The sequence below is a fragment of the Ovis canadensis genome, chromosome 17, assembly GCF_042477335.2.
Source record: "Ovis canadensis isolate MfBH-ARS-UI-01 breed Bighorn chromosome 17, ARS-UI_OviCan_v2, whole genome shotgun sequence".
NCBI lineage: Eukaryota > Metazoa > Chordata > Mammalia > Artiodactyla > Bovidae > Ovis > Ovis canadensis.
Genome location: NC_091261.1, coordinates 15,735,587 through 15,750,480, shown reverse-complemented (window position 1 = coordinate 15,750,480; position 14,894 = coordinate 15,735,587). Strand labels below are relative to the sequence as shown.

Genomic DNA, 14,894 nt, shown 5'->3' with positions numbered 1-14,894 from the left:
CAATAGCTCCCAACACATCCGTCGTGTTGTGTAGCCATCACCACTGTCCAATTCCAGATCACTTGCATCACCCCTGAAAGAAGCCCAGTACCCACTGGCAGTCTACCCTCCAAACGTCACCTAGCGATCACTAACTAGTCTACCTTCTGTCTGCCATGGATTTGTCTGTTCTAGAGATTTCACAAAATCACACATTATGCGGCCTTTTGTGTCTGACCCCCTTCACTTAGCACATGGTTTTGAGGGCTCATCCATGGCGTAGCATGTTCCTTTTCATGGCTGAACAATCCCTTACTGTCACAGGAACTAAGTGACGCATTTCAAGCACTGTGCTCAGACATGTCACCTGAAACATCTTCAGCCATTCCTGGAGGCCTGTCGGTGGTTGCACAGATGTGATTCGGCGTCGTTGTTGCCCTTGACCATTGGCTGCTCTCAGGTCTCCGAAAGTCGTTGGTGTTGCTGAACACGGTACAAGCCCAGTGGTACTACACAAATACAAGGGTGGAAGCAAAGACAGATATTTATTAAGAATTATGGGCTCTAATAAAAATGAGATGATATGGTATATTTCAAACATCAGATTATTATTTTTACTTGCTTATTCCCAGAAAGCAAGGATACACAAAACTTATTCTGCTATTCTTAGGTAAGTTTCCTCCCTCCTACATAACCAGCTGTTTTTATCCCAGCACAGCTAACTGCAACCAAATGGCAGAATCTCTATGGCAAAACTGCAAGTTGTTGATAACATACCAATAATGTTAAAATACTTTCTTAGAAGATTCAGGTTCCACTTGTCTTATGACTGGTCTTTAGGAATATTATTAAACAAAAGTTTAAATTTCTTTCATAAAAAGGTGTGTAAGACTTATTAATGCTTTAAAATATCGTTAAGTAGTAGTACGTTCAAAGGCTTTAGACATTTCACTGGTCACATTATTCCTTAAGTTTGCCCCTGATGCCTTCTAAATTATTTATATTTGTCTATTCTTCTCTAATTTTCTATTGTTATTATTAAGCTTAGTCTAGATAGTATTTGATAAGAGCCTTGATTAGAAATGTATTTACTCAAACAGGTAGGTAGTGAGAACATATTATAAGCAAAATTAAGTGAAATGAGATCATCAAAATACTTTTATCCAATAATTTAAATTCTGAGACAGTAAACACACACACACACACACACACACAAATCTGAAATTCAATTAATTCTGACAACCAATAAAATAAGTAAATACTCTATTTTAGAGACGTGTGGGAAAAAGGAGCGGAAAGATTCAGTTAACAAAATTATATTTGCAAAGTAATCTTCAGTTTATTGAGCTAAGACAGTACAGTGTTTAAAATCCAAAGAACATATAAATTATATCCTAATAGTTAAGTATTGAGGTCTGAAAAATTACTAATGAAGTAATCTCAATTCTTCTCTATCTAGCATATCTCCTTATTTTGCTTAAAAATGCATCTCAGTCACCAGAAAAATACAAAAATCTTCATATCTACCACTTTTAAATCTTTTAACATTATTCATCTAAGATGGTCTCTAACATAAAACAATTAAATCTATTTTTTCTTCTATCAAATTTTAAAGGTAAGCTCTATTTTCTCCTCTGAAATGAAATAGAATGTGATTATAACTTAAATTTTCTAATAAAAATAAAAAACCAGTCTCATTTTATTATTAGAAAATCTTTCAACAAAATTAAAGAACATCAAAAATACACTGACCAAGTCTCTAAAAAGACATGGCAATCAATATGCTGTCTGGTTTTCTTTAGTAAGGCTGTGTTAAAAGGTTAAAAATAAAACTTTCTCCTATGCAAGTACTTTCTTAATAGAAAAAAGTAAGAGACGGAAGAAAAACTTTACTAAAACGTGTTCTATGGTAAAAATTCAGCATTCATTTATAAATGGCCTTGAAAACAACTGAACCATTTAATACTTCCGCCCTGGTATTAGTCTTATTAATAGAAGACCAAAATTATATGGTTGACTGAAATCTATACACTAAAAAAATAGCTTAAACATTAAACTCAGCATTCTCATCCAAGAAACAGTTTACCAAGACCAGTAGAAAAGAGCAAAAATGAAGTGAACAGTTTCACCTATCACTCCACACCCTCTGGTGAAAGTGCCAGAACACAGTGAAACTGTCAGAAGGCAAAGCATAAGCAAGAGAGGGGGACAGTTAACAAGGGAAAATCACAACAAAAAGCATCTTCTGAATAAGCAAGAAATAGCCTTATTGTTCTCTTCTGTATCATTTTTGCATTTTTGGTATATAAAACCATTCTAATTATCATGATTTCTAAATTTCAACAAAAGGCATCTGAAAGGAATATTTTCCAGAACTGAATGAAATAAAAGTATAAACTGTTCCCTGGAAGAAAAGAGATGCAATCTGTAACAATGTTTAATCACAAGTCTGAGTAATGTTAGTTTTATTGCATTTTAAAGAATAACTCTAAATAAAAATGTTGAGGGGAAAAAAAAGAAATGTCACCATCACGAAGTTCTTACGGGTTCTATATCTAATTTTCGATCAATTATTTGAAGTGACAAATATGCCAACAAGACTCATAAAAAGCCCTTAAGATGCTTTTGTCATTTAAATTTTAAAACACCACATTCCAAATGACATCCAAAGCCATTTTTAATTGGCTGGGTAATAGATACTGTGCTTAAGTTAGCCTAATTAGTGTGAGAGAGGGAAAAGTTTTATACTGATGCAAAATCCAAAAATGATGGAATGGTGCAGGAAACAAGACTACAATTGTATTGAGTTGTTATGGAAACTATTCTACTGGTGTAGAAATGTATGTGTTAAAACATAAGGCTTACAAAGCGAATAAAGGGTGGTTTCTAACATAGTAATCTCATGAAATAAGATTGAGTTAGTAATTGTGAGGTCTGCTTCACTGCTACTAAATGTATCTTCAGTTAGCCATATATAACTATCTACCCTCGAACAGCTGTTGCTATAGAAACAAGATACATTTGCTCATATCCATATATCAGGACTTACTTTTTAGAATTCCTTCAAAATCATAATTTAAAGCTTTTGTTGGTAAGAGAACTTCTGCGTGTGTCTTACTTCAGTGTGTTAGTGACGAAATGTATACCCACAGTGGTAGTCCTTCTTCCCCTTATTTAAAATGTATGTTTCCCAATTTTCAGTGATGGCAAAATGTGCTACACAGTCAACAGTACTAGTGACACTATAACTCTATGAGAATAAAGTGAATGAAAGCTGTTCAGAATCGTCAGCTCTTTTAAAGAAACATGAGAATAGGGAGAGAATCAAATTATACTTAATATTACCTTGTATATTCTGAGACTTTGCATGGTTTCTTTCCCAAAGAAAAAGAGCGGACCTCAGAACCATGGTCCAACTTTCTTTTCATCTATAAGGTAAAACAAATGAGATATGTTAAAAAAATAATCACCTGTCCAATTATTAAATCTTAATGTTAGCATCAGTAATACTAAAAAAAAAAACCCTTAAATTTTCATATGTCTGCAATATTAATTAGGCATAGCTAATTCATATAGAAAATAAATGTTTCATAGTTTCTTCTGTTATTTCTACTTTGTTTTACTCTCTACAAGACTGGAGAAGTGAATTTATCCCCCTAATATTTGTGCAGAATAGGGTATGGTGATTTAAAAATTGAAACCCATCGTACATATTCCTTGAGAGTAATACACCTTTCACATTTGCTGGTTTAAGGACTAATACACGGGAATATGCAAGTTAACCCCACACAGAAAAGAACCACATTCAACATGCTGTTCTTAGTGATTTTCATTCTCCTTTAAAAGACATATTTAATTTCAAAATTAGAATGGAAGTAACAGTCAGTGACTTAAAACACATTATTACAAAAGGGGAAAGAGAATAATGTAAATAGAATGCTCTTGAAAAGTAATTATGATAAGGCATAAAAAATGACTGTGGGCAATGAGGACAGTACAAAAAGTCAATCCACAATAAGAGGGAAATCTAGAGATAATGCAGTCAAGGTAGGAAAAAACCATCCGTTGATATTCACACAGAATATACAGCTCTGCTGACTATGGATTATAGATACTCAGGACAAAATAGTCTAACTTGAAAACCAACAAGAAAAACAGAAAGATTTTAAAAGAATGAGTTATGCATCTTTGTAAGGTATATCCAACATTTGTAGTTTTGAAGTATTTCATTATGCTACATAGATATGTAATACTGTAAATATATTCCGAATTACATTTTGTCATCAATATTGAAATATCTACTTTTTATATTTTACTGTTGGTTAACGGAGGTCATCTTACTATAGATATGTTATAAAACTATATAAAATAAGATCTGATGAGATTGAACAACTTATATTTTAGTAATCCTTCTAAGATTTGTGCTTGCTAATTAATTGCTATACTACTGAAAATGATGGGAAGAGGGGAATCCCCAGAGTGATAGAAAGTTATCCTCAATTTTATAATAAGGTGAAAACCCCTGCTTTGCAGTAGCCTTATTTTCTTACCTACTGCTTCACATGGGAACATCATAACACAGTATGCTACACTGTAAATACTAAAAAGAACCAATAAGACTCTAAAAATCTTTTTGAATCATATTCTAGATAATAAAAACTGTGTTTTTATCATCACGAAGAAAGTCTTCTAGAACACAGGGATTATTTTACAATGTTAGAGGCAAGACATGAGGGTATGACAAGCTCATCCACAATTTATACCTTAGTTCACGAAAATACCGACTGAAAGAAATGGAACTGGTCTTATTTCAACCCTTCAGAAGTTTCTGTACTTATAACATTGTTCTAAAGTGACTCCTCTCAAAACCCACTATTTTCTTTCCCCAAATAATTTTAATAAAAAGCAAAAATAAATGCTTCAATATATAGGGTAGCCACGTGTTTACACGTGTATAAATTATAGACATACACACATACACAAAAATTTATTCATCAGGAAGGTCAGTACAGATTACCTTAAAAATCTATTTTTATAACTTCTATGGATCCTCATTTTTAAAATTATGTTGATAAATTTTGATATTCATTATAATTAAGTTAGGAATACTGGCTTTCAGAACTTCTGGGATATCTTGTAAATACATTGGTCCAAATGCCATTTGCCACTAAAGGCAAACTTTATTTTCATCTTAGAAATCCTTCAGTGAATAAAAATGCCCGAAATTCATTTCAAGGGAACCAGTGGGAAACGATTTTCAAATTTAGAATATTTGATAAAATAAAGCACTTTCTCTATGACTAAGTCTTTTTTTATTATACTGTTTACTAAAAATACTGACTTTAGAACCAAAAATTAATTCTGCAGTTTTGAAGGGATGCAGAAAGTCAGTAAAATCTCTTTAAATATAAATCCCTAATGTTCTAGTGATTCTACACTTTAAGAGACGCAACTAAAGGGGGAAAAAACCCACCCTATATACAAGGCATAGGAAAATTAAAGGCAAAAAGGTTCACTGAAAGCTAACTAAGGGTAGAGTATTTCCAGGTCAGCATTTAACAGAGCCACGTTTCTAAAGTACGAATATATTTTTTGAGGAAAAATTCTCAGATTAAAATACTCATTTTATTTTAAATGTAAAGCTTTTTTCAGCTCACGCTGTCTTTCCATTATTTGCTTACATTCATGATATAAAACAGAATACCAGACATCCAGCCACCCACCAAAATTAGAGGATACTGCAGCCATCTCTGATGATACAGATTTTCCTTCTCAGGCAGGCGTACACACACACACACACACAATCATACAACACAGGAAGAAAACAGCTTACTTACTTTGTAAAAAATCATTTTTAGTGTGCCGTAGAAACCCATATTTTCCGGATTTTTCCCCTTCAGTGATTCTGTGCCCCCGTGTGTCCGGCTGCTTGGCAGTCTCTGACAATATAAACCTTTTTCAGGTAGGTATGTCACAGATTCTAATGTGGACATGCTCAGGCACGTCAGAAAAGGAAGATTAGGGAGCAGAACCGGCAGCAAAACTCCACAGTAGAGGCGAATGCAGCTCAGTATCAAGCCGCTTCTCGGGACACACATACATACATGCAGCTTGACTGAGGAGAACTCGAGGGAATAATGAGAGAGAACCGAGAAGATTATTGGAGGAGACTCTGCCCTGTCAAAGCCTGGACTGGAGAGATTCCTCCCTCAGCAGCAGAGGGATCAGATTACATCTTCCCTTGAACACAGAATGGTGCAGTCCAGGATTCAGCAATGCAGACTGCACATCAATTATATGGTGATCCGCTCCAGGGAACCCGTAAGCACACAGCGCGCTGAACAGAGGGAGGAGGTGGGCCGTCAAGGAGACCGCCCCCACGCCACAGCCCCCCTCTCCCCTTTCAAACTTTCAGGAGGTTATTTCTACATTTTGTAAAACCTGCAGATTTGAAGTTTTAAATGGCAAGCATCATTTCCGCACATGAATCCTTTCAGAAACATTTTGAAAATGGAATATATTTTCATCTGGTCCTCCCAACAGAAGCCAAGCAGTCTATGTTCACTAACTGCTGCCCTATCGCAGTCCTGGCATAGGCTGATCAGATTTATCAAGTAGCTTGGACAGTCCAAGATGGGCAGTTGCAGAGGGAAGAATGAGAGAGTCTTTGAGGGCGATTTACAGAAAGGTGAACCAGTTTGGAACATAGCAGCATTTGTAGAAATTATGTAATATTTCAGCCTGCATATTTCTTATATTAATATTTAATATAAATATTCCCTATGCTTTTCCATCTCATTCACTTAAAACACAGTCTTAAAAAAAATTACCATCCACTGTCAGTCCTTAGTAATCCTGAGAGTATCTTTCTATGATTAACAAACTAAGTATATAAAGTCTGGCTGAAAGGTTCTATTTCTCCAAAGAGAACAAAAACTGTGCTCATTGGAGAGTCTTATAATTACGTGTTCATTTAATTTTGAGTAAATAGGAGGCACTGGACTTCCACTTCCAAACTTATCTTCACAGTGTATACTGCTTGTCATTAAAAACATATTTTATATAATAATAAAAGGCATCAAAGTTTGCCTGAAGGCAACATTTTTCTTAGAATGACTGCTACACAAGTCTAGATATTTCATCTTGCAACTTGCTACAAAGCTAGCTTTGGAGGCAATTATGAGATTCTTTGGACTAGAAAGGCCCATTATTAAGGGTCTAGTTAATTAACTCCTACCCTCCCCATTAACGTCCTTTATTACAAGTAAACTGTGTCCCTAGAGTTATTTAAGCACTTAGAAAGTTTCTTCAGGAAAAAAGAAATAATATGACTTACATTTTAATACTTTCTGCTACGGTTATAAATGACTTTTGTTAGAAAAATTATTCTAAATGACGCATAAAGTAGTATCATTTTTAAAATAAATGTTTACCTTTTTAATTGAGACACTAAGTCAGGAAAAAAAAAGGAAATTAAGTCAGCATAAGGTCTTTGTCTTTAAAACATAGATAACCTAAAATTTTATGGAAATATATATCTTGGGTCTTCTCTTGGAAGTTATAGTCTACATATTATTATTTTTTTAATCTCCTTACTGGCTCTTAAACTAATTCTTACCCTCAGAAACAATATGTACATGTACTCAACAAAAGTTGGTCTTCTAAATAAACAATTAACTTACTTCAAAGGAAACTTCCTTTTGAAAAGAAATGTTACTCTTGTCAAAAAAATTCCAACTATTAAGAATGGACCCATAAACCTTCTTTTTTTTTTTAAAGCTTCAGAGCACTCAGGATTTGAAAAAGTAAAAGAACCTCTCCCCGTTCTGGGCTATCTGAAGGAACTAACTGTAAAAGGAACACCTGAAATGTCCTCTGAAAGCCTGTCAGAGGACAAAGAGGCTACCTCTCAGTCATGTAACAGTGTACTCCTTGACTACAGTTAAAATCATGTCCTATCTCTAGCTGAACTAACCCTTTCAAATAAAGTCTACTCAACTGAGAACACAGACCAACTTTAATAAACCAGGAACACTGTCTCAAAATCTTGGATAGTTAAAGAAGAAAACATCTTAACTTTGTTTATTCAATGGAATGCTTCTGGTTTTATGACTCCTATGTATGGCTATGAAGTTACAGGAAAACCTGATTCCCACAAATGTATGTTTATATGTAGGTATGTAGATTCCCTTTTTAAATTTTTGAATGGGCAAAACATTTATATAGCTCAAAAATAAAAATGAAATACAAAAATAAACACTGAAAAGACTTTCCAAAACTCCCAACCATCTATCTACCCTCCCAACCATCTATCTACCATGGTTCCCATTTGGAAATGATTTTTATTAGTTTGTTTATCCTTTAGGTGAGAATTAAATATTTGTAAGTACTCATGAAGACTTAACATTTCCAAATATTTAAACAATTCTCCCTAATATCTTGTTTACAATGCTGATTTGAACTATGAAGAAAGAATTTGTCAAGCAAAAGCTAGTCAATCAAGTCTTCAACTAGATTTCAAATTAACAGAATAAAAATGAATGGTTTTCAATATTCTTTGCAGTACTAGTAACAGGGCTTCCCAGGTGGCTCAATGGGTAAAGAATCTGTCTACAATGGAGGAGATTCAGAAGATGCAGATTCGATCCCTGGGTCAGGAAGATTCCGGAGGAGGGCATGGCAATCCACTCCAGTATTCCTGCCTGGAGAATCCCATGAACAGAGCCTGGTAGGCTACAGTGTCCAAAGGGTCACAAAGACTCAGACATGACTGAAGTGGCTAAGCACACATTCACTTAAGTACTAGTAATGAAAATTGTGATCTACGAAATCATTCTCAAATTCCTATTTCTGAGATTTTGGCTAAAATACAAAAGTTTAAAACTTTATCCAGAGATTTTTTAGTAATACTAGTTTAATAAGTGAAATTAACTAGTAAGTGAAAAAGCCAGAAAATATTTGTGTTTGTCACCCACATTTTTACAATGTCTCAAAGTAGTCAATAATTATTTTTCACTACAATAAACCAAATCTTCATATAATATCAGCTAAGCAATAAATTCCCCATTCCATAAAATATTTTTTCTTGTGCTGACTGACAAGTTATAAACCTTGCTGAAAATCTATTAGCAAGGGGAATGACTGACACTGAAGCCCTGGATTACAGCCTATCTGCTAATTCAGATCCAGTGCTCATCTCAACACAGATCCACTGAACTAGGTGTATGAGGAGTGCATGAAAGCAGTAAAAACCAGCATAAAGACATGAAAATGTACTGCCCCAGAGTATAAGCCTCTGGGGAAACAGTGGTAGAAGAATGATTAACCTCTGAGCCACTGCAAGAGAAATGGCTCTTTCTAAGCAATTGGTGGCGATGACTAAGTTTTCACAAGGGCAAGTTGTGGTTGACTAAGTTTTCACAAGGGCAAGTTGCGGTCGGTTATCGGCAGAAACAAAAACTGACCTACGGGTAAACAGTATGAAAAACACAGACAGCAAAACAGTCTTCACAGTATCACGTATCTTCAGAGAAAAACCTATCTATACACAGGGTGTCAACAGAGGAAAGAGTAGTTAACAGATTACTTTTCCTCACCTTGACTCTCAGAGTTCATTATTTTCATTTAAAATACCTTCTTCCATTGCACTTTTATCATACCTCATTGTAATTATTTTCATACTTCTCTCTCCCCTACTATTTGAAGGTTCACAGTTTTCTAAGACATAGTACAAAGATGATACAAAACAAATATATAATAATTTTGAATAAATGGCCATTTAAGCAAACCATTAGAATAAAAATTTTCTAAAGCATATATATATACCTAATACTAAATTATACTTAGTGCTAAAAAGTCCAACTGTTATAATTAGTCGATGATACTATAAATAATATTGGTACTTTGCATTACTTTGCCAAAATTTAAAATTTCCTTTTCATTTTATAATAGTAGGATAATATATTTATATAGATACATCAGTGATTTTCTTTATTACTATTATGACAACATTCTTTACTCTGATGTTACATTAGGAATATACCACCTACCACAGTTAGCTGTCTTGCCCAAGCACAGAATTTAGGTTAGAGAGAGTTTGGGATTTAAACATCAAAGAAAGGAATGCCAAGCATGTTGAGGTTGAAAGCAACTTTGGAAATCTCACTAACCCACTATCATTAGGTTTCTGGGGTACAAGTTCCTATTAAAACATTCACAATTGATATTGGGAAGTTAACAACCCTGTTCTATCACAGGTATATTATCTATTAAAATAGGATGTATGCTTAGTACCTACATTTTCCCCAATACAAGCAGGTGGCAGTACTGATCAATAAGCTATTTTCACATTTATTCATTCATTAAGCATTTACACCTACTGTGTGTCAGGCACAGGATAACACATTATTTAAAGAACTTATTTTCCTCTCCATTGAATTTATGGTCAATTTAAGATAGAGAATAGGGTTAGTTCCAAAAATTTTTTGAGAATATGTAAATATGTAACAAGGTGACCAGATTTAGTTTGAAATTACCTCCAAGGAAGCATGTATTAAAATACTACTACATTTAAAAATATCCCAAACACTATATACTGTAATATATAACAACTTGGTTTAAAGTAACACTTGTTGGGAAGTGAGGGGATGCTTATATATAAAATCTTAACCTCCATAATCAAAATGTAAATCAAAGTATCATAGCTCAAATTATGTTAAAATTTTTTTAACATAATTACAATTGTACAAGTGGTACTTAATTTTTTTCCTTTTCCCTGAAGTTTAAAATATTTATAACTTTCTTTATAAAAATGCAGCCCCTGAGGATCTGACAAGTAAATTACAATAGAGATTCAAGATAAAGGTTTTTTTTTTTTATCCCTTCAGTTCAGTTCAGTCGCTCAGTTGTGTCCGATTCTTCGCAACCCCAAGAATCACAACATGTCAGGCCTCCCCGTCCATCATCAACTCCCGGAGTTCACTCAAACTCATGTCCGTCGAGTCAGTGATGCCATCCAGCCATCTCATCCTGGGTCATCCCCTTTTCCTCCTGCCCCCAATCCCTCCCAGCATCAGAGTCTTTCCCAATGAGTCAACTCTTTGCATGAGGTGGCCAAAGTACTGGAGTTTCAGCTTCAGCATCAGTCCTTCCAATGAACACCCAGCACTGATCTCCTTTAGGATGGACTGGTTGGATCTCCTTGCAGTCCAAGGGATTCTCAAGAGTCTTCTCCAACACCACAGTTCAAAAGCATCAATTCTTTGGCGCTCAGCTTTCTTCACAGTCCAACTCACATCCATACATGACCACTGGAAAAACCATAGCCTTGACTAGATGGACCTTTGCTGGCAAAGTAATATCTCTGCTTTTCAATATGCTATCTAGGTTGGCCATAACTTTCCTTCCAAGGAGTAAGCGTCTGTTAATTTCATGGCTGCAATCACCATCTGCAGTGATTTTGGAGCCCAAAAAAATAAAGTCTGACACTGTTTGCACTGTTTCCCCCTCTATTTCCCATGAAGTGATGGGACCCGATGCCATGATCTTTGTTTTCTGAATGTTGAGCTTTAAGCCAACTTTTTCACTCTCCTCTTTCACTTTCATCAAGAGGCTTTTTAGTTCCTCTTCACTTTCTGCCATAAGGGTGGTGTCATCTGCATGTCTGAGGTTATTGATATTTCTCCAGCAATCTTGATTCCAGCTTGCGCTTCTTCCAGCCCAGCGTTTGTCATGATGTACTCTGCATACAAGTTAAATAAGCAGGGTGGTTTGGGCAAAATTACTGATCTGACAAACATATACACAAATGTATGCACCCACCAATACGTGAATATACACAGGTACAGAATCTCACACAGTAATGCAAGCTAAGAGTTCTATTTATAACAGCCACAGAAGAAAATGGCAGCTTTGCCTGTTTGCTCTTTTCAATTTTATATTGTTATAGAGCTAGCAGAGACAATATGCGTACTAAAACACTACTACAATACTCCTTTGCAGACAAGCAACATCTGTAATAACCTGACAAACTTGTAAGTCACTCTGAAGTTTATCCTGAATTATCTAGAAAGCAATTAGTCTTTAAATCTCATGTTCTAAACCCCAAATAAACTACCAGTAAGCATCTTGAATTCATATCAAAATTTCCTCTCAAATTTTCATTATAAATTTTTTTGTAGCCATCCCTTCAGTAAAGTAAGAAAAATATCACGGGAAACTATTTTTAAAAGGTTCCAGGAAAACAGAACAGCAAATATGACCCAGGAATGAATTTAATCAACATGGAGAAAGAATGAAATCAATTTTCCTTCCATGTGTTGCTTACAACCACATTCACTCTACTTTCTTTATCTAATTTAATATTTACCGCTGCTATCTGTAAGGTTCAAATATATTTACATGGCTTGAGAAAAGTTTCCTATAGATATGGTATATCAATCTTGCATTTTAATATTAAAATAACCTTTCATTTTAAGGACTGCTTAAAATTCTGAAACTGATTTCTTTTATTAGCTATTAGTCCTCACTGAAAAGCTTTGAGAAAAGATATAAAGACTAAGAAGTAAAAAAGTTACATCCACTGAATCAACAAAAAAACATTAATAGCAGGAAGCCATACAGTGCAGAACTAGAAGGGAGCCTGGGATCACCTAATTCTCCTTCATTTGTGGAATGAACCTAAGTTTTGGAATCAGAGTAATCTGAGTTTAAACAACAGCTATGTCATTATTAGAGTGTAACTTTGGTAGGGGTTATTTGACCACCATGAGTTCTCGTTTTCTTTTATTTGTGCAAATGCGGTGGTAATACCATTTACCTTACCAACCTAAGTATTATTGTGTGGACACAGAGGTGCCTGGCACAAAACATGCTATACAATAAGAACTATTATTTATAGGTGAGAACTGTAAGGTAGAGAATTAAGTGTCATGTTCAGGGTTATACAGCTATTTTAGAGCCACAGACTCCAGTCCCAAGTTCACTACTTTTAACTGATTTCCATTATATATGTGATGGCTCAAGTTGAACTAAAATAATTAGACATTACCAAAGAAGGAAAAAAGTACTATATTTTGCAAATACCAATTAAATATGCTAACCACAACTAAATCTTGATTTATTCAGTTCATGGAATGATTATCTAGGTCTATATAACTATGCTTCTGCTACACATGGCAAATTGGGGGCAAAAAGATGGTAACTGGGGGAAAAGTAACAGAAACAGAAAGATTTAGGTTAAGTGGAAACAATCAATTAAGAAATAAGATCTGCAAGGTGCTACTGAAGTCAAATAAAAACATTACAATGATCCTCTACCCTTAAGATATTTAATATCCAACTGTCAAGACAAGAATCTCATAAAGAGTATTTGAATATCAAGTGCCAAACTGGGTAGCTTAAGAAGTCAGAAAATGGAGAAGTCATTTAAATAGTCATTTAAATAGATACGGTATTGCTTCTAAGTTTAAAAGACTGAGTCTGATAGATGTTGAAGAGATAGAAGGGAATTATCATCTGTGGACCTATGATATATGTGGAAATGCCACCATCATTAACTTGAAGTACTGACAATATCTCTAACACTTCCAGCAGTCACTAGTCTTTATAAGGCCTACTTAGTATTATTATCTCCTCATTCAAACACTTAATACTACAGTTAAAATAGTCTTTAACTTACTCGTAATGGTTTCTTCAAAAGTACTTCCTGCCATGATACATACTTCCATTTTAGGGCTAATATATGTCTTTCTGTACAAGGAGAACTTTACTGTGTGGGTGTGAAAACTTTAGACTTTTTATTTTAGTTACAAACACTGACTAAGAAGGGGTCCTTCTGTTTCCAAAGGTACTTACCAGAAATCCTACATAAAAGCAGGTTATACTCTTGAATGGGGGGGGTGGGGGAAGGCAAGGGCATAACAAAGAAACAAGAGAGTTCTTAAACATACAGATGTTATATTCACCAAAAAACTCTATGAAAAGACAATAAAAAATGTAACTCAGGGCCGAAGTGGATACCTGACTCACTGATTCTCACCAACATGTAGCCTCTACTATTGAAAAATGCAGCTCACTTGGAAAACGAGACACCTCGTTCATCTTGTTCCTCTCCCAGTCCCTTCTTCCCATGCCCTGCCCCTCCAGCCTCTAAACTTGAAGCCTCCTTGTAAAGAGTAGACTTCAGTACAGAGCATGTTCAAGTCACAGAAACTGTTCATCATGTAAGAACCAAGAGAAGGGTTATTAGAAAGCAGGGGATGGGAGATTCAAACACATGGTAAAAAGATCCTTTTGAAAATGTATACATACATACATATATATATATATATATATAAGTGTGTGTGTGTCTGTGCACTCAGGCATGAGTATGGATGGGCAAAGTCTACATAAATATATAAAAATGTGCACAGTAGTTATCTAAGTGGCTTAATAAGAGATTTTTTTTTCTTTTTCTATTATCCTGTTAATAAACAAGCATTTCTTACTCTGTGCTAATAACTGTTCTAGGCACTGGGTGTAAGACAGCAAACAATGCAGATGAGGCACCTGGTCCCATATGCTTGACATTCTAGAGTGGGGGAAAAACAAAGTTGTTGTTCAGTCGCTCAGCTGTGTTCGACTCTGTGAGTCCATGGAATGCAGCGTGCCAGGCTTCCCTGTCCTTCACTATCTCCCGCAGTTTGCTCAAATTCATGTTCCTTGAATTGGTGATGCCTACTAATAAATGAACAAGATAATTTCATGTAATTCTAAGCACTACAAGAAGGCTGAATGCCGAAGAATTGATGCGTTTGAATTGTGGTGCTGGGGAAGACTCTTGAGAGTCCCTTGGATTCCAAGGAGATCAAACCACTCAATCCTAAAGGAAATCAACCCTGAATATTTACTGGAAGGACTGATGCTGAAGCTAAAGC

The 14,894-nt window shown here is 35.0% G+C and overlaps 1 protein-coding gene across 9 annotated transcripts in view; it reads right to left on the bottom strand.

Annotated features, from left to right (window-relative positions):
* The window catches only part of FBXW7 (F-box and WD repeat domain containing 7), a 224,254-nt gene that overhangs the window by 27,751 nt on the left and 181,609 nt on the right, over window positions 1–14,894 (bottom strand). For 8 of the 9 annotated variants that reach the window (XM_069556702.1, XM_069556700.1, XM_069556696.1 and 5 more), the window contains 2 exons: window positions 3,325–3,407; window positions 347–488 (listed from right to left, as the gene is read on the bottom strand). In XM_069556702.1, coding sequence (XP_069412803.1) covers window positions 347–488; window positions 3,325–3,407 — 225 coding nt within the window. Of the gene's footprint in view, window positions 1–346; window positions 489–3,324; window positions 3,408–5,816; window positions 6,318–14,894 lie in introns of those variants that run through there. The other variant, XM_069556703.1, reaches the window with a different exon arrangement.